General features: G+C 35.5%; 2 protein-coding genes across 3 annotated transcripts; one reads left to right on the forward strand and one right to left on the reverse strand.

Moving 5' to 3' along the window:
* Positions 1–758: 758 nt before the first annotated feature.
* Positions 759–5,686, reverse strand: abhd14b (abhydrolase domain containing 14B). 2 transcript variants are annotated; one of them, XM_059570443.1, is made up of 4 exons: positions 5,547–5,686; positions 5,175–5,413; positions 1,817–2,058; positions 759–1,715 (listed from the first exon to the last, which is right to left on the reverse strand). In XM_059570443.1, exons 1-4 carry the CDS (start codon positions 5,627–5,629, stop codon positions 1,536–1,538), a joined length of 744 nt encoding a protein of 247 aa, XP_059426426.1. In that variant the 5' UTR covers positions 5,630–5,686; the 3' UTR covers positions 759–1,535. The 2 variants fall into 2 exon arrangements, with proteins under 2 accessions (XP_059426426.1, XP_059426427.1); XM_059570444.1 differs by having other exon boundaries at positions 5,555–5,684.
* A 1,042-nt stretch (positions 5,687–6,728) lies between these two features.
* On the forward strand, positions 6,729–19,007 carry mst1 (macrophage stimulating 1). The gene is made up of 18 exons (XM_059570445.1): positions 6,729–6,884; positions 7,882–8,026; positions 9,061–9,176; positions 9,353–9,467; positions 10,029–10,165; positions 10,264–10,384; positions 10,527–10,645; positions 11,989–12,160; positions 12,518–12,648; positions 13,271–13,373; positions 13,456–13,592; positions 14,369–14,401; positions 14,496–14,610; positions 14,724–14,801; positions 14,894–15,040; positions 16,566–16,672; positions 17,160–17,299; positions 18,534–19,007. The coding sequence occupies exons 1-18, from the start codon at positions 6,830–6,832 to the stop codon at positions 18,693–18,695; spliced, it is 2,133 nt and encodes a 710-aa protein (XP_059426428.1). The 5' UTR covers positions 6,729–6,829; the 3' UTR covers positions 18,696–19,007.
* Positions 19,008–19,305: the final 298 nt, after the last annotated feature.

Here is a 19,305-nt window from a genome sequence, read left to right on the forward strand (position 1 = left end):
AACAAGGTTTTTTTTTATTTATTCTTGTATTTTATTTTGGGGGAAAAGTGTGTAATTGTCTTAAAACTGTCGATGTACAGGGGCACTGAACTGCCCTAATTATGGAAAAACACTTTGGCAAGACATTGCAATTAAATGATCATGAATGTGTCGGGCTTGTGTCACAATTCCAAGTACACTGTGGAACAAAAGTCCTTGTTTTTAAGTGGTCTGAAAGATTTGCTTTTGCCAAAAAAAAAGAAAAAAAAACAGTATTCAAAAAGAAAAGCTAAAAGAGGAAGCAGCTTGTGCAAGGGGAGGGGCCTGATGTATAACCCGCCCACTGGAGGAGTCATTAGCTCAGACCCTGCCCTAGCCCCTCCCCCTACAAAGCATCATCAATGTAGGCGTGTTTCCATCAGCGAGACGTGTGTATGTGATTACGTAGTCTTTAGTCTGGTGCTCCGTGACAAATGTGTACAAAAATATATATATATTAAAAAATAAGTACAAAGGAGAAAATGATTTTAACATGAGTGAGGTTTTAAAATGTATTAACAATAAAAAAAAATTGGAACCAGTACTGCTAATAATACTCATGAGTTGAGGTCTGAAATCATGGTGAGCTTTTTGTTTCGTTCGTTTATTGGATTGTGTGTTGGGGGCTCAGTGCCTCGTCTCTGGGTCCATGTTGCTCCATTTTTTTTTTTTTTTGTACAGACAACAAAAAAAGACAAGGGAAAATTTGTAACATATCGTGTCTGTGACTCCTTGTAAAATATTTTCAAATTGTTTATTACAGAGAATCAGTTATTAAATAATGTTCATATTTTTCACTTCAGTGCATTGTGTAGTGGTTATTTTTCTGATGCAATCAACAACTTATAGAGACTTATTAGAGATGCATAAACACGTGAATGTGATTTGAAGTCAGTGGTCCCTATTTTAACATGTGTAGCATCATAATACTCTTATATATAATTAAAACATTCTTAAAGTATATTTAATGATTCACTTTTAAGTTGCAGTTTCTATTAATATCTTTTAAAAAAACAAAATTAATATGATAAAGTTAAATAGTAAAAAAGTCGGAAAAAATACACTATATTGTCAAAGGCATATTAAAAGGCAACATATCACAAAATCCATGAGAATACTGCATCCATTTCTGAATTAAAAAAGAAGATTCAATAGTTACTCTTATTTACTTTTATGCATGATTTTTGTTAATGACTGAAAAATGATTCCTTGCACACAATTTTGAAAAAAGGCTCTATTGGTAAGAAACACCAATTTTTCAGTCTAATCGGTTCCCAATGGATAACATCAAGTCCCATCCTGTTATTTTCTCATTGACTATCCTCTTTAACTCAGAAAACAGCAAACTTGTGTCAACTTTAGGTCTTGAAAATGAAAAGCATTGCAAATAATGACACAAAAAGCCAATTAATGCAGACTTGCTTAGACAAAAGCTAGTGTTTTTTTTTTTGACAATCAGATAAGTATGAAATTAAACATACTTCATATGTTTTAAACGATTAGGGTTTTTAACATGATCACAACAACTGTAAGAAGTCCAGGACTGCTTTATGCCAGGTCTCTGGATCATCAAGATAACAAGGATGCCCCGCCCCTTTCATTACCACCACTTTGTGATTGGGCAGATTCTTCAGATTGCTTAGCGACGCTTCCCCGAGCTGAGTGTCCTGGTCTCCATAAACTATAAGAGCTGGAGTCTGTACAGGTGCACAAGGATGAACATCACTCATTTGAACACATTTCATACTAGATGGATGTGTGTTTGTGTTTGTTCTGTGATGGATCACTCCGGTCTCACCTGCACGCTGCTGTACTGCTCTGCTGTGAACTTCTCTGTGCAGATGGGAGCTACAGGGATGTAGGCCTTGACCAGCTCGGAGTGCTGAAAGAGGAAGGGCAGCGAGTACATGCCACTGAGAGACGGGCTGATGACTACCACAGGGCCGGTCTGCAGAGCCTCACACACCTGTCTGAGGAACACACCTGGAGCCAGCTGACCCACTGGAGCCGGGGCCAGAGCCTCCTTAGACTGACCCAAACCTGAGGACACGAACCAGACGCTTTAGGAGGAAATCTGTTAGTGATAGTTTTAGTGTAAGGTCTCGTATTGTGCTGGTCCAAGTTAAGAGCTTTAGTATTTTGCCAAGATTGCCAGTGTGTTAAGAGTTGCTGAAATGGATCTATATAGTAGAAGAGATTTTTTTTTTCATAAAAAAAAGGCTAATTGGCCAAAATGCTCTGTTCGACTTTTCTGAGATCATCTACTCTTCCCTGTGGATGACCTGTGACCTACTTTCTGTAAGATCTGAATTTTTGAGTTTGAATTTTTGACATTGAATTTTAGAAAACTGAATTTGAAGTTCCGAATTTCTTCATCTTGAAAACTTGAATCTGAATTTTTTTAAATGCCCCCCAATAGTTACTGTTGCTACTTCCGACAAACAAATGGTCAAACACGACCAGCGCGACAGATTGCCATGACGGGAAGAGGTATACCCGTGCGTGTCAGTGACCTTTTTTGGAGTAATACCTCCGCGATATCCTCCAGATCGAGGCAAAAGGAGATACAGTATGCCGTGGAGGGAAAAAAAGCGGAACCTGAGAAACCCCATGACCTGTACCTCAAATGCAACCAGCACAGCCTTGTGTACCAGTCATGCTCTTGCACTGCCGGGAAAGTTATCTTTCATATGTTATGGTCTATTATTGTCTATTGCGAGTAGCTATTTTTATTATTATCTTGGTGAGTAAAGGTTTTAATAATGATAACTAAATACTAATTGAGTCTTAAATGCATAATGTAGACATAGGCTATATAGGCTAATGTTGGCATTATTCTTTTATTAAATTTCAGCTGCTATGGCGAAGCAAATAAGGCAGAGTCTTTCTTAATTAATTTCGTTATTGCCAAATACCCATCTTAATTTAAAATTGATCTTAATTAAAATTTTTAAGAAAGACTCATTTTTATTGGTGCGTTGGCCTATTTATAGGCTAAATGAGTCTATACCTAGGGCTATTTAGAGTTCTGAGATTTTACCATCTTGCTTGGAGTCAAAGTTTGTCGGAACTGCCTCACATAGTAACTAGTGATGTCCGATTCGTGAACGAATCGTTCAATTTAACCGGCTCTTCTTAGTGAACCGGTTGAACCAGTTCACCAAATCGAACTGAATCGTTTGAAACGGTTCACGTCTCCAATAAGCATTAATCCACAAATTACTTAAGATGTTAACTTTTTTAACGTGACTGACACTCCCTCTGAGTCAGAATAAACCAACATCCCGGAGTAATTCATTTACTCCAACAGTACACTGACTGAACTGCTGTGTAGACCGAACTGAAGATGAACACCGAGCCGAGCCAGATGACGAACGAACACGCCCCCTGCTGGAGCAGTTCTCGTTCTCGAGTCAAGAGCCGGTTGCATCGGTTTTCGGATCACCAGTACACTGAAGCGAAAACCGTTTCTTTCGGACGCGTCCGATTTGAGAACCGATGAACTGATGCTACTGCGCATGTGTGTAAAGTATTTCGGAAAGTGTGATAAAAGATCTATATACATTTTTATTATTTTTTATTTATTTATTTATTTTTTTAAGATGAATGTTTCTAATCTGTATATTGTAGATTATGTATAGGCCAGAGGGGGTTTCAGGGAAGTTGAACAATAATTAAGAACTCTAAAGACTCTGTTAAATAGGAATAAGGGATGATTTATGAAATATGTGTACTGTATTTATAGTTAATGATGACACATTCACAAATTGAGTTTGTAGTAAACAGAACATGAACACGAGTGGAGCAGCTGATTATACTGAACTGCAGCACGTGCCGGTTAGAGTGATTCTCGTTCTCGAGTCAAGAACCGGTTGCATCGGTTTTCGGATCATCAGTACACTGAACCAAAACCGTTTCTTTCGGACGTGTCCGTTTTGAAAACAGAGGAGCTGATGATACTGCGCATGCGTGATTCTGCATGAAGCAGACTGACTCACAGCGCGTCTGAACCGAACTGATTCTTTTGGTATTTGATTCTGAACTGATTCTGTGCTAATGTTATGAGCGCGGGTAAACTGAAGGCTTGAATGAAGGGGCAATCTGGCGAAACGTAAGTTCATTTAATAACAAATACATCGCAATGGTTTATGTATAGTGGTTTCTGCGCTGATGACACCTAATTTATTTACTTTATATCTTCAAGACTTAAATCCTCATATGCACATTATTGCTGTTACTGTATTTGGGTGCGTTGTTGCAAAACTTAATTGTAAACTTTTCATGATTATGAGGTTTTTAACTGACTAAAGTTATGATTACTGACTTTATATATTTGAATGTTTGATAGATGTGACGCCATTACGTCATCGCCAATGACATCATTACGTCGAGCGTAAAAGAACCGGTGAACCGTTGTTTTCAACCGGTTTATTGAATCGAACCGTCCGAAAGAACCGGTTCGCGGAAAAGAATCGAACTTCCCATCACTAATAGTAACGGTTGCTATGATGTGTGATTGGACAATGGCCGTTTTGGGGGAGGGGCCGGTGAAAGGCTAATTGGGGACTGCGGAAGTTTTCCAGCGCGAACGTGGTGGTGGTTCAAGAGTCTGATCATGAATCGCCCGGTGTTGTGTAATATTCGGTTCCTGTCAAATACTGTTCCCTTGGGTGGAGTTAACATGAATATTCATTAGTTCCCTTCTTATGGGCGTGTCCTTGAGCGTCACCGCTCTAGCTGGAGGCAAAACATAAAACATACTGGTCAGGTTGCCTGCTTCCATCCGCGAGAGTTAATTTACAAAAAAAGCTGTCAAGGTCCCGCAGGGTCCCGCAGGGACATCTTGAAAACTTGAATCTGAATTTTTTTTAAACTGAATATATGCAGTATAAGAATTCAGAACAAAAAAACTAGCTGTTTGAAAAATTTTGTCATAATATAAGCTCCATATACCGTGGTATTATTTTTGACATCATACAAAAGAGTGTGGCTATATTCCATGCATGGTAATAATATGGATGCAGGCTATGTAAATACCACGGCACATAATTAATGTAATTTTGAGTAATTTTTTTAAGTACCATATGTTCCCATCTAATTTAGACTCTGTAGCATGGTATGAGCTCAGTGTTAGGGTTAGTGTCTCTGAAGCACACCTGGCAGGTCGATGGCCACAGCTCGGTAACCTGCAGCAGCTAAGCTCTCCAGAGTCCCGATCTTCAGCCAGTTTTCCGACGAGAACCTGATCCCGTGCAGCAGCAGCACGCAGAGTCTGGCCCCGCTCGACGGAAGCGCCTGTCGGTAGAACAGCGGCTGATCTCCGCAGATCTCCAGCAGAACCGAGCCTTCAGACACCTCAACCGAGGACATGATGATACACACGAGAGCGAAACCTCTGGAGAAACAGGAGCAAAGTTCAAGAGCAAAAAACACGTGAGCGTTGATTTCCGCATAAGTATATAGAAAGTAGCTAAAGTTAGGATATAAAGTATTCCACCAAGTTATTTTGTTAAAGTTTAATAATTCACCTACGAACCAGATTATGACAGTCAAATATTTTTGTTCCAGAGTAAACAGCTGCAGAAGTTTGAGTTCCGGAAGATTGTGTCATTTTTACCCTCTAGCGGTTCTGACAACAATTACACCCGCCACAAACATTTCCCTCACTGCCCCGCCCCCGAGTCCCCTAGTGCATTTAACCATATATTTTATGCTAATTATTAATTCATAATTAATGTATTCTCGATTAACTGAGTTGCAAGCAGCTTTTAGCCTACATTTTATTAATATTATTATTTAAAATATTTTCGGGTTTTAATTACATCAAATTGCTCATATGTAGCTATCCCATTTGTATGGAGATTGAAGTGTAAAACGGTTTTTAGATAGCTAGGCCTACTTGTGGTGAGAATCGGTTTCTGATCACCTCTGAATGGAGCGATTCCGTCGCAATTAATGTGCTTTGGGCTCATTTACACATGTATAAGTGTGGTCTAGACTTTTATAGGCCTAATTGTGATCAGATCACCCTCATATCATGCGTAAATGGGTCATTGTGTCAAACAGCTCTCTTATGTCTAATTTATTATCACCATCTATTCAAGGCAAGCTACGACTGATTGGTTGGTCGACTGATTGATTATGTTTAATAAAAGCAATGCTCTTTGTATGAAAAAAATTGTATGAATTAAAGTAGGTTTGTTGTAGAAGTTGTAAGGAAAATGATCTTTGGTTTTGGTTGTTAAAGACTCTAAACAAATTGGTTTAATGATTTAATGGCTCACTCGTGAATTAGCCTATTTACTGACTTCCATAACTATCCATAACTAGCCTACTTTTTATTATTAACAATATGATGATATTGTGTAATAAAAAGTAGTTGTTTATTAGTAGTAAAATGAGTAGGCTGATTGATGAACAAATAATGATTAATTAGAATCAGAATGAGCTTTATTGCCAGGTATGTTTACATATACGAGGAATTTGTAAAAATAAAAATAAAAAAAATAAAATAAAAAGCAATTTATTTTTATTTCAAATTGTAAGTTATTAACAATAACATGGTTTGTTATTAGTATTGTTATTATTCTTATTAGTTTGTTTTTGGCATATGTTTGAAGTGAAGGGTTGTTGTTTACTTTGGCCAAATTTATTGGGAAATGTCCTGTTCTGTCAGGTCATCTGAGGAGTAGCCTAAACACACACACACACACACACACACACACACCACCCCCTTCATCTATTCTTCCAGTCGAAAAGAATCAAAGTCCTCTTATGAGCTCTGCTGTTGGAGTAAAGGAGCTCTTATACCATGATTTCACTCTTCTTTCTCACTGTTCTGCTGCTCTGGCCTGACACAGCTCATGGTAAGATCCATACTCTCATAATTAATGATTCATTATTTCACATGAAGTATTTTGATGCATTTAATATGGTTGTGTTTAAAGTGAATTGTTTATAGACAGCCTGTAATTGATTAGGCTCCCAAACAGCCAGCAAACATGTTACTCCATTCTGCTCAAACACCATAACACTATAATCAAACTATGGTTAGTATTATCCAACACTGTCATAAAATTACAGACATAATATGAACATTTCCTGATCATTAAGATCGTATAATAATATAAATATTATTTTAAAACTACGGTGATATTTTGGCTGAAACTATGGTTGCCATATGGTCAAGCTATACAAGGAAAAATAGTTCACAATAAAACTGAGAGTTTTAAAATTGAAAATTGAGAGTTACTCTTACAAACATTCCTTGTGGAAAACAGAATTACCTTGGTAAATATCAGTTGCTATTAGACACCGTATTCTTGTCACATTTTATGTTATTAATGGCCCTTTTTCATGATGCATACAGGCAGATATTCATATATAATGAATTTAAACATAAGCATGTGTGTACAGCTGTGGACTGCTTTCTGTGCCAGTTTCTGTGTACTGTGTAGTTATTTAGGCATCACTTCATGATCATACCTTGCCACTGGGAATATTGTGGAACAGATGTAGTTTACAGATCTAAAGGTCATGTGTGTTTAAGCCCCTCAAAGGACACACACACACACACACACAATGTTACAACATTTAAACCGGCACAAAAAGTTTGCTATTCAATAACAACATGCCAAAAAACGTTGTTTTTTATTTTTATTAAAAAAAATCTTTGGAATGTACTGTGGGATGTTTTGAACATGCACTGTAAACATCTTTCATATCATTGTTTTCATCTCCTGTCACAAAAAAATCCTGTCATTTCATTTTGGGTTTGTGTGTTTCAACTTGATTTTCTTTATTACTAAATAAATCCAAAGAGGTAAAATGACTAGTGCATCTTTCTGATGTGTGTTTTCACAGCATTCCGCAGCGCATTGAATGATTTCCAGCGATCCGAGGGGAGAGAGCTGGTCCTGAAATCCTGGAATGTTAACCGTCTGACGGAATTTCCTGGAATCACTTTGGAGGATTGTGCTAAACGCTGCACAGAGAGTCCAGAATGCAGGTCTAATATCCCCACTTCCCTTTCCCAGCATGCACTGCATGACTGAATGATTTAAAACACATAAGTTGCCTTTTTTACAAACAGTTCAATTTGTTTTGTATTTATTTCATTATTTTGTCCGTTAATCTGAGAAAGAAGTGTACTTTAGCATATATACATACAGAAATTGATACTTTAAAATAATATAGTAAAGTGCAAACTAAATGTTTTCAGACATGAAAACATGAAATGCATGTTATTTGTGGTTAAAATAAAATATATTTTTTATTGCTATATTTGGTAAGAGTTTATTTTAAGGGCCATTTATCACTATTAACCAACTTGCATATTACTAGCATATTGGCTGTTTATTATGCAGTGTCTTAATAATAAGCAAGCAAAGAGACAGAGAGAGAGAGATTGGCTGTTTATTAGTACATCTTAAACACATATTAATGCTTTATTCTGCATGATCATATTTTATTTCCCTTAATCCTAACCTATACCTACAGCCTTACTAACTATTAATAAGTTGCATATGAATTAATAGAAACAAAAATGGTCAATATAGTTATTTAATAGTGAGAATAGGACCTTAAATTAAAATAAATAAACATTTATTTTTAATGCAATAAGTTGAACTTAGTTTTTTGACTTTAATACATCTTTCTGTGTAATTTTGTCTTTACTGCTATTGTCTTTTGATATTTTCAAAATCAAATACAATCAAATGTTCTTAAAATATTAGTCAACACATTAAAATAAGTGTACTTCCTTAAAGCATGACAAAGTTTATTAAAACATAATGAATTTTAAAGCAACACTTTTAATTTGGCATTATTACAAAGGTCACTTTTTTGAAAGTTTTATGAAACAGTCATGTAATTGTCTGACTTTAAGCACATTTAAATGGCCTTTTATTTCATTAATATTATCTGCACGTGCAAATCTTTTAAAAATACACTTTATATATAATTTAAGATTTACAGCACACTGCAAGTGCACATTGAATACACTTAAGCATGTTTCTCTTTTTCTTTTTTTTTAATTTCCAGAGCTTTTAATTATGAGTTTCGTCCATCTTTGGTGTGTAAACATCTGCCCTGGGTGGGCGACGGAGACAATGCAGATGTCAAGAGAAACGTGAACTGTGACCTTTATGAGATGAAAGGTGATAAATTGCTTCTCAAAATGTTTTTCAATAGATTTTGAAAGTATTAGACAGTTTGAAAGATTATAAGATGTACTATGTCATCAGCCATTAAAAACCCATATCGCCTTACCACAGCTTGATATAACTGTCACATGTTAGTCAGTCACATGTTCATATTGCTCTCCTGTACTCAGTCTATGTAAGGAAGTGCATTGTGGGTAAAGGAGAAGACTATCGAGGGAAAGTGTCGACAACTAAGAGTGGACGAACATGTCAACAGTGGTGGTCCAAATTCCCTCATGATCACAGGTAGTATGTTGCACAAACTTCATGTAAAATATTTGTATGCGAAATATGTTTTTTAATTATTATTTAAATATACTTACTAAATTCTTACAATAGCCCATAAAGGTATTTGGACACTTTTAAAACGATCTGAATGTCAGTGCACTTGATAAAAATATAAAATCAAGTTGGATCTGCAAACATGTTTTTTTTTCTGTTTGTTTGTTTGTTTGTTGAAAGATTACAAAAAAAAAAAATTAATTCCGATGGAGTCCAGTGTATTAAAAACATAAACAGGGTCAGTTTCATATTGTCCAAATTCACTGTAGATGGTTAACAAAAGCAAATATATTAGATAAACATAATTGCATTCAACAATTTTGGAATTAAATGCATTTATTTTCCAAGATTCTTTGAAGAATAGAAAGTTCAGATACACAGCATTTAATTTGAAAATTACACTTTTGATCAATTTAATGCGTCTTTCCTAAATAAACAGTGCTGTATTTATTTTTCTCTAAGATCTTTTTAATGGCTGAATGTACAAGTGCGATATTAGAATAATGTCACCACTGTTTGGAATAGATGGACTCCGTCTGCTACTAATGGCCTGGAGCTGAACTATTGTCGTAATCCGGACGGTGACCGCATCGGACCCTGGTGCTACACCACTGACCCGGAACCCAGATATGAGAGCTGTGACATTCCCCAGTGCAAAGACGGTAGGACGACCAGTAACGTGTGTTTGCACTGCAGTGGTTTTACTGTCAAAGTCATAAGCGCTTTGTTCTGAGCAGATGTTTGTATGTTTCTCCAATAGAGGTGTGCATCACTTGTAATGGAGAAGACTACAGAGGTCAGGTGGATCACACAGTGAGCGGGAAAGAGTGTCAGAGATGGGACCAACAGTATCCACATCAACACATCTACCAGCCAGAGAAGTAAATATGACATAACCATGTACCAAAGCTCTGAAATCAGAATAGAAGTGCAGTGGGTATCAATATATCAATCATGTGGTGTTGCAGTGATTTTTAGCGGATGCTGATATAATTACTTCATATCTGATGTTTGTGCAACCAGGTATCCTGATAAAAGTTTGGATGATAATTATTGCCGTAACCCGGATGCATCTCCGGTGCCCTGGTGCTACACCACTGACCAGACGGTGGAGAGAGAGAGCTGTGATATACGCAAGTGCCGTGAGTATTTCTGCTCCGTACAACAAGGATATGATATTTCATTTCATGGTATTTTAGATTTTTTTCTTTTATTTATTTGAAATGTTTTAGGTTTTTTGTAACTGTTTGACTTGTGTTATTCACTTTGTTCTTGCCATGAATGACAATGTGTAAAACAATAACTAATTAATTAATTTCATGCTTTTATGAACCTCCAAAACTAAATAGACACTGGTAATAAACTTTATACCTTTATACCTATAAAAATAAACTGGTACCTTACTGTAATAAAATGTTATCAATACATATGTTGCTTGTACAAAAGTTAGTTTTTTGAGTACACAGCTATTTTTGAAGGGTCATCATGCATTATGGATTAAACAAAACATGCATTTTATAACCATATAATTAATATAGTTACTATTATTAATTACTAATATTAATTATAGTTTTAATTAATATTTTGAATCAGTTTTTGTTTGTATATATTCTGGTTTAATTTAAATTTTAGATAAAGCTTTTGTTGTGTGTGTTTGTCATTTCAAGCATTTTTTAATATATTTATTGAAGCGCTATTAGTTTTTATTTACGTTTAGTTTCATAGTTTTTGTTTACCACATCAAGTTAAACTGAATTAAATTAAGAAATTTTATTTTTGTAGTACATCTATTCAAGAGAGGCATTTCTGAAACATTATTTTAAAGTCAAAGATTATTTAGACACATATTGAACTGAAAAAAAAAAAACTTCTAAGGCAATTTTTTGATGCAATGCCAACTTTAAAATGTTTGCACAACATAGGTTTTTGCATTCTGTTAGCAATGCAGGGATTTCAGTCTCCATGCAAATCGTTTGGATTATTATTTATTCATTCTGTTTAAAGGACAAAGATCTTCATCTTCCTGGGGACATTGCTGTCATTTCCAATCGCGTCAGTGCTTGTCAAAAAGACAACTACATAACTGAAAGTCAGAAACTTGCATATGATGTTCTGTTTGAGAGCACAAGATTAATAGCAGTTTATTGCTTTGGGTTCACAAGACAGACCACAATATTATTCTTTATGAATATTCAATGATTGATCCGTTGGGAGCATGTGTGACATTCACACAGTTGAGTTTAAAAATATTAATGTTGCTAAAGTGGAGTTGCTGAAATCTATTATTTTCTGTCATTGACACATGATTGGACAACAAATTACTGCATCTGTCCAACATACAGCCATATCTACAACTAGTTTCATCTCTTCATTTACCGTGTGCTATAATTGATCAATCGGTGAGATGTCTTTAGTATATCTCAAATGTTTTTCCTAAATTAATTTCATCCTCTTTAACTTGCCTTCTTTCTTTTCTGTCCTATAGCTGAATCTCCCAAGCGCCGTTCTCGCTCTGGCTACACCACTAATTGTTTCCGGGGTCGAGGAGAAGATTACAGGGGCAAGGTCAACGAAACCACCTCTGGAATCCCCTGTCAGCGCTGGGACGCCCAAAAACCCCACGAACACCCTTTTTTCCCTAAAACCTACGAGTGCAAGTGAGTTAAAGGAATAGTTTGCAAAGAAATTAAAATTAGCCGGGATTTTTTACATACTCAGGCCATCCAAGATGTAGATGAGTTTGTTTCTTCATCAGAACAGATTTGGAGAAATGTAGCATTGCATTACTTGCTCATAAAAGGATTCTATGAAGTGAATGGGTGCCATCAGAATGAGAGAGAGAATGTGATGTTTTATCAGCTGGCACCCATTCAGGATCCTTTGGTAAGCAAGTGATGGAATGCTACATTTCTCCAAATCTGTTCTGAAAAAGAAACAAACTTCATCAGAACTGTATAATGATTGGTTGATTGTGACTCTCTTTCTTTCTCTGTCTTTGCTCTTTCCACCTTTAGGGGTCTGGAGGAGAACTACTGCCGTAACCCGGATGGTTCAGAGGCACCCTGGTGTTTCACGTCTCTCCCTGAGATGAGGACAGCTCTCTGTCTGCAGATCAAACGCTGTGCTGATGACATAGAGGCTGAAGGTACAGTTGCGGCCGCTAGTGATTAAAAACATCAACTACAATTTCATTTTTAAAGACATTTTGACTGTGCTTTGTCTTTGTGGGAAGAAAAATGAATGCACACTTCATGTGTACTTAATATGCATATTGTATATACACTACCATTAAACATTTTGCGTCAATAGTTTATCTATTTTTGAAAGGAATTAATACTTTTAATAAAAATAACATTTAGAATGTTACAGAGCATTTTAAATAAATGCTGTTCTTTTGTATTTTCTTCTTCTTTCTTCTTCTTTGAAATTTATCAAGGAATTCTAAAGAAAATCTATTACCATTTCCACAAAAATATGAATCAGCAAAACTGTTTTCAACTCTGATAATGATCAGAAATGTTTCTTGAGCAGCAAGTCAAAAGATCATGTAACACTGAAGACTGGAGTAATGATGCTGAATGAATTACATTTTCAAATATATTCACATAGAAAATAGTTATTTTAAATTATAATAATATATATTTATTTTTTTTTACTGTATTTTTGATCAAATAAATGCAGCCTTGGTGAGGAGAAGAAACTTCTTTGAAGCCATGAAATTTGGAATGGCAGTTTAAATAACTAGGTTTTCTTCTCCTCAAACTTAGATTGCTATAATGAAATTGGCAAAAACTATCGGGGTGTTGTCCGCAAGACACGTAAAGGTATTCTCTGCCAGAAATGGAGCCTCAATACACCTCACAAAACCAAGTAAGAATAAAATCCCATTATTGTTTGACTCATTTAAAGTTGATCTGAAGTATAAAGGTCATTTATGCACATCTATTTGCAGGATAAACCCCAAAACACACCCAGAGGCCAATCTAACCGACAACTACTGCAGAAACCCTGACGGAGACCATCACGGGCCCTGGTGCTACACCACTGACCCCAAGACTGAGTTCGACTACTGTGCCATCAAGCAGTGTGGTGAAGCATCAATGTCTATAGACATATAGAATAGTATTATTTAAAGTGGCCCTATTATGGGTAATGAAAGGTTCATATTTTGGTTAACAGGTTGACATGCATGCCAGGTCAAAAACACTTTCATTGTCTTATAATATGCATTTATTTTTACATTACTTGCTCAACGATCCGCTTAACGGATCATTTTTGTAAACCCCTCCATTGCGTGACGCTACTCTGTGGTGATTGGTCCGATTGGTCTCGGTTAAATTTCATCATGTCTGTAATGCCTGATAAAGCAGGTTTGTAAGTGCAGTGCTTAGTTTACAATGTTACCGGGGAAACCGCTGTTTTTACTGGTCCATAAATGGCACTTAGTGGTAAAGAATGAATTACCGTATCATTTTGATTCAGACCAACGTGAAAAGACCAACAGGTGGGTGGGCAATATGCTAATGTTTTATGTTTGACGTCAACATGAAAAGGCTTTGGATTTGATTTAAAAATGACTTGTTTCAGAATCGACTCTTTCTTTTGAGAGACAATAACTTTATACACAGTGCACTTTCAGATTTAAAACTGTGCAGGATGCTTTCATTCATTAGAGCTGTGTTTCACTGCATGAAAGGTCATTTAAAAAAAATCCATAATAGGGGCAACTTTAATAATACTACTCAAATAATTTATAATACATTTATTATAAAAGATTAATGGTCATATATTTGAAATAAATATAATTATTATTAATTCATTAATTAAACTATATTTTTGTACTTATATTTTGTGTGTTATAATAGCTGGAGAGAAGGTGCCAATCATCGGGCCAACAAGTAAGTCAAAAACAGCATACAGTGAACAATACAGACTCTGATGTGCACGACTGTGCTTCTAACTTGCTCTCCACTCTCCACTGTGTGTATAAAGCGGAGGTTGTGTTTAACGAGTGTGGGAAGCGGGACGACCGGACTGTGAAGAGCAGGTTAAGAATAGTGGGCGGCACACCTGGAAACTCTCCCTGGACCGTCAGCCTTCGAGACCGGTTAGTTGTACTATAACCCGTCCCAAATGATGTCACTTTATGGAAGTAAAATCAATTTGCAAACAGTGTTTCTTGTTGACAAATGTATTTGTGGCCACTGCATGTCTTCTCAGGAAAGGAAACCACTTCTGTGGAGGTTCTCTGGTCAATTCCAAATGGGTGATCAGCACTAAACAATGCTTCTCATCCTGGTAACTCAACCTTCTTCAGTGATTAATGTTCAGAGTTGGACAGTAAGTGTGTTTTATTAAATATGCAAATGCTTGTTGGTGATTTGATGCAGTTATGTGGACCTCACCGGATACAGTGCTACCATGGGCACCTTGTTCCGTGATCCAAAGGAAGGTGAACCGGACAGACAAACCATTCCTCTCACCAAGATCGTCTGTGGTCCTTCTGAATCCCACCTGGTCATGCTTCAGCTAGAAACGTACCTCATATCACACACAAACACAGCAATGTACAACATGCTTTGGTTCTACACTCTTAAAAATAAAGAAAAAGTTTTTCAATGCCATAGAAGAACCAGATTTGGTTCCACAAAGAACCTTTTAGTCAACATTTAATAAATTAACTATTTCATAGTATGAAAAAAACTTTTTTTGCACTATAAAGAAACATGGGAAGGTTTCATGGGTGTTAAAGGGATAGTTCACCCAAAAATCATAATTATGTCATTAATAACTCACCCTCATGTCGTTCCAAACTAGGGCTATGCGATATGGATAAAAAAAAAACTATCACAATTTTTGGTAAATTTCGCGATTTCGATTTTAATCACGATTTTGACACACACAGACATGCTTTACAGTCATAAATGCCTTCAGTATAAATTTGAAACATATTTCCAAAAGAAAACCAATGAGAGCTTTATCAAAAAGTTGTAACATGTCTCTAGAACAGACTTAAGTCAAAATAATCACTATAGTAAAGATGTCAAACAAAATCTAGACATATGGTAAAAAATTATAATAAAAAAATAAAATAAAACCCGTGTTCAGGGAAGGTTTTTTTTTTGTTTTTTGTTTTTTTTGCCATGCATTTGCCATGCATTGGGCACTGTAGCGGTGCCTCAGGTGTTATATGTTTTGCCCAATATATTTATTGCCCAAGGTTCACACGTACTCCGTCTGCAGTGCGTATACAATAAGTTATGTGTGCGCGGTTCAGAAACAGCAATGAGAGCCCATTTTAGTAATGCTCGGCTCAGTGTTCATCTTCAGTTCTCTCTTCACAACATTTCAGTCAGTTTACTGTTTGAGTAAATGAATTACTCCAGGATATTGGTTTGTTTGAACTCAGAGGGAGTGTCAGCCACATTAAAATAGTTAACAGCTTAAGTCATTTGTGGATTAATGCGTATTGAAGACGTGAATCGTTAAAAATGATTCAGTTCGATTTGGTGAACTGGTTCAAAAAGATCCGGTTACATCGAATGATTCGTTTGCGAACCGGATATGACAAACTGCTTTGTTTTGAACTCTCTCACAACAGACCCGGAAGAGAAGACAATGCTGAATAAAGTCGTAGTTTTTGCTGTTTTTGGACCAAAATGTATTTTCTATGCTTCAAAAAATTCTAACTGACCCTCTGATGTCACATGGACTACTTTGATGATGTTTTTCTTACCTTTCTGGACATTGACAGTATACCGTACACACAGTTTCAATGGAGGGACTGAGAGTTCTCGGACTAAATCTAAAATATCTTAAACTGTGTTCCAAAAATAAACTTACGGGTCTTACGGGTTTGGAACGACATGAGGGTGAGTTATTAATAACATAATTATGTTTTTTGGGTGAACTATCCCTTTAAAGTTTCTTCTTGGAGCCATCAATGCCAATAAACAACCTTTATTTTTAAGAGTGTGCAGCATTTTTTGGATGCCATTTTTAAAAGTGTCTTGACTCCAAATTGGCCCTCTAATAAACACATATCCTGGTCTTCTCCTGCAGTCCTGCTCAGTTTAATGAGCGCGTGTCTCAAATATGTCTGCCTCCTGAGCGCTACATTGTTCCAGAGGGAACCATCTGTGAAATCGCTGGTTGGGGAGAAACTAAAGGTGATACGCTCGTCTGTTTTATCTATAATAACTCCTATTATACACTATTGTTCAAAAGTTTGGGTTCCGAATTGTTTCTTTTTTTTTTTTTTTAAAGAAATGAATGCTTTTATTCCTGAAGGATGCATTAAATTGATCAAAAGGGACAGTACTGTAGAGACATTTATGATGTCGCTAAAGATTTTGTGTCTTGAACAGCAAATCAGCATATTATTATGATTTCTGAAGGATGATTTCTGACACAAAAAACTGAAGTAATGATGCTGAAAATGATGCTTCGATCACATAGATAAATTAATGTTTACAATATATTAAAATACAAAACTTTTCTTATTATAATTCACAATATTACTGTTTTTACTGTATTTTTGATCAGTCTCTGTGAGCGTTAAGAGACTTGTTGGAAACACATTTTGTCACACTTCTCTTAGTAGGAAGCAGGAAATTCTGCCTTTGTGCACTGATCCTCTCTGCCTCTCTCTCTCAGGAAAGGGGGATGAGACCGTACTGAATGTGGCTCAGATGCCTGTACTGAGCAATAAAGACTGTAACCCATATTTCAAGGGCCGTGTCCGTGAGAATGAGATGTGCACCATGCCCTTCGTGGCCGGAGTTGGCGCCTGTGAGGTAGATGTCTGAACTGTTCTTTTTTTGTTCTCTGCTTTTACATTTTAACACCATATATGTTATGAATCACTAATAAAAGTAAAGTTTCCATTCTACTGGCCAATGTTTTTTAGTATGTTCTGACACAAAAAAGCAATAATAAGTTCAAATAATAAAATGCAAAAATAAAAAGTTACTTTAAAATAAATCAAAGTTAGTGCATAAGCTTTTAAAAAGAAGGAATCCCATATCATTTGTTGTTGATGTCAAAGGCTTTGTGTTCATTTATTGAAAAAAAAAAAAAGATTTATTTGTTTTTTTTAATTGTAAAATGATCATTGGAGTATGTTGAAATATGCTCATCTTTTAATTTTAGGGATTTTTGAATGATAAAACAAATTTGGTTAGTTTCCTCCATTTATTTATTTTTTTCTTGGTAGAAAATGTTATTTAATCTTTTACTTTTAAGGATTTTTGAATTGTAAAACAGTTTTGGTTGGTTTCATCTTTTTGTTTGGTAGAAAATTAGGTTTAATATTTTAATTTTTAAGATTTTTGAATTGTATAACAATTTTGGTTGGTTTCATATTTTTTATTTTTTTTGGCAGAAAATTTGATTTAATCTTTGAATTTTAAGGATTTTGGAATGATAAAAAGTTTTTGGTTGGCTTCGTCCATATTTTTATTTCTTTTTGAATTATTTTATAGATTGAATCTTTTGATTTTAAAGGGTTTTGTATAATAAATACTTTTGGTCACATTCATCCATTTTTTGGTAGAAAATTTTATTTATTTGTTTATTTATTTTTAGGATTTTTGTGTGATAAACAGTTATGGTTGATTTTACCTGTCTTTTGTTGGAGAATTTATTAATTTTTTACATTTTAAGCATTTTAGTTGAAAAACAATTTAAGTTGGGTTCATCCATCTTTTGGTAGAAAATTAGATTTAGTCCTTTAATTAAAAAAAAACAAAATTTCTTTTCTTTTTTTTTGTGATAATTTTGGTTGGTGTGCAAACTCTGGCTCCTGAAGTAAAACTAGATAACCTCTGATCTAAACATTGCTTAGCTTGCAGAAAGCTTTCAAAATGTGTATGAAGCTTTTAGAGCTTCAAACATTTCCTTTCCATCCGTCTGTGCAGCTACGCTAGTTTTAGGTTCTGTTTTTGCAATAGATGTAAGTGGGGATTGTGAAATGAGTAAGACGTGCTGGGTGCAGGTGCACTGTAACGTTCTTCTTTTTCGCTCTTCCAGAGAGACTATGGCGGTCCTCTGGCCTGTCAGAACAGTGACTGTTGGGTTCTAGAGGGAGTCATCATACCAATGCGCCGCTGTGGACATGCCGGCCAACCAAACATCTTCATCCGTGTGTCTTTTTATGTAGATTGGATCAAGAAGGTCATGGAGATGACCTGATGACAGTAAAACTTGCATTGTAACATGCAACAGCACGTCTTTAAGCAGACGTTTCAAATGGCTCAATCTCCTATAAGCTAAAATATAAATATATTAAGTAGTTGGAATGTAATGTAAAAAAAATACTGTTTTATAAAATTATGTATGCTTTTTTCTAACATTCTGTATTGGGGTTTAATTAACATAATATGTATGCTTGCATTTGTGAAATATAAAGATATACAAGTGCACATATATTTACACTAAACCTGACATCAGTCTGAGCTATATAGAATTTTTGGAATTTATTATTAATAAAGTATTCAAAATTCAGTTTACTCTTCAATATTCTTTTAATGTGTAACATATTACATCATGTAAAACATGGTAGTACCATGTACATATATATTAGTATCATGGCGTAGTATCATGATAGCCTACTATGGTTTTTTGGACATGAACCACGTTATTCTTAGACAAACCTGGCTAATTGATTTTAAGTAGGCCTACCACGGTATGTCAAAACAACAAAACCACTACCACGATAGACTATATCAAAACCATGATATATAACCTACATCACAGAAGCTACTTCATAGTAATACCATGGTACTTTTTGGTACTTTTGCAA

This window comes from Carassius carassius, chromosome 17 (assembly GCF_963082965.1).
Source record: "Carassius carassius chromosome 17, fCarCar2.1, whole genome shotgun sequence".
Taxonomy (NCBI): domain Eukaryota; kingdom Metazoa; phylum Chordata; class Actinopteri; order Cypriniformes; family Cyprinidae; genus Carassius; species Carassius carassius.

Coding starts and splice junctions, on each gene's coding strand:
- abhd14b (XM_059570443.1), bottom strand. CDS start 5,629: ATGACACAATCTTCCGGAACTCAAACTTCTGCAGCTGTTTACTCTGGA. Junction 5,414..5,546: donor TGTCATAATCTGGTTCGTAG/GTGAATTATTAA, acceptor CTGTTTCTCCAG/AGGTTTCGCTCTCGTGTGTA. Junction 1,716..1,816: donor AGCAGTACAGCAGCGTGCAG/GTGAGACCGGAG, acceptor GCACCTGTACAG/ACTCCAGCTCTTATAGTTTA.
- mst1 (XM_059570445.1), top strand. CDS start 6,830: ATGATTTCACTCTTCTTTCTCACTGTTCTGCTGCTCTGGCCTGACACA. Junction 9,468..10,028: donor AAATTCCCTCATGATCACAG/GTAGTATGTTGC, acceptor TGTTTGGAATAG/ATGGACTCCGTCTGCTACTA. Junction 12,649..13,270: donor TGATGACATAGAGGCTGAAG/GTACAGTTGCGG, acceptor CCTCAAACTTAG/ATTGCTATAATGAAATTGGC.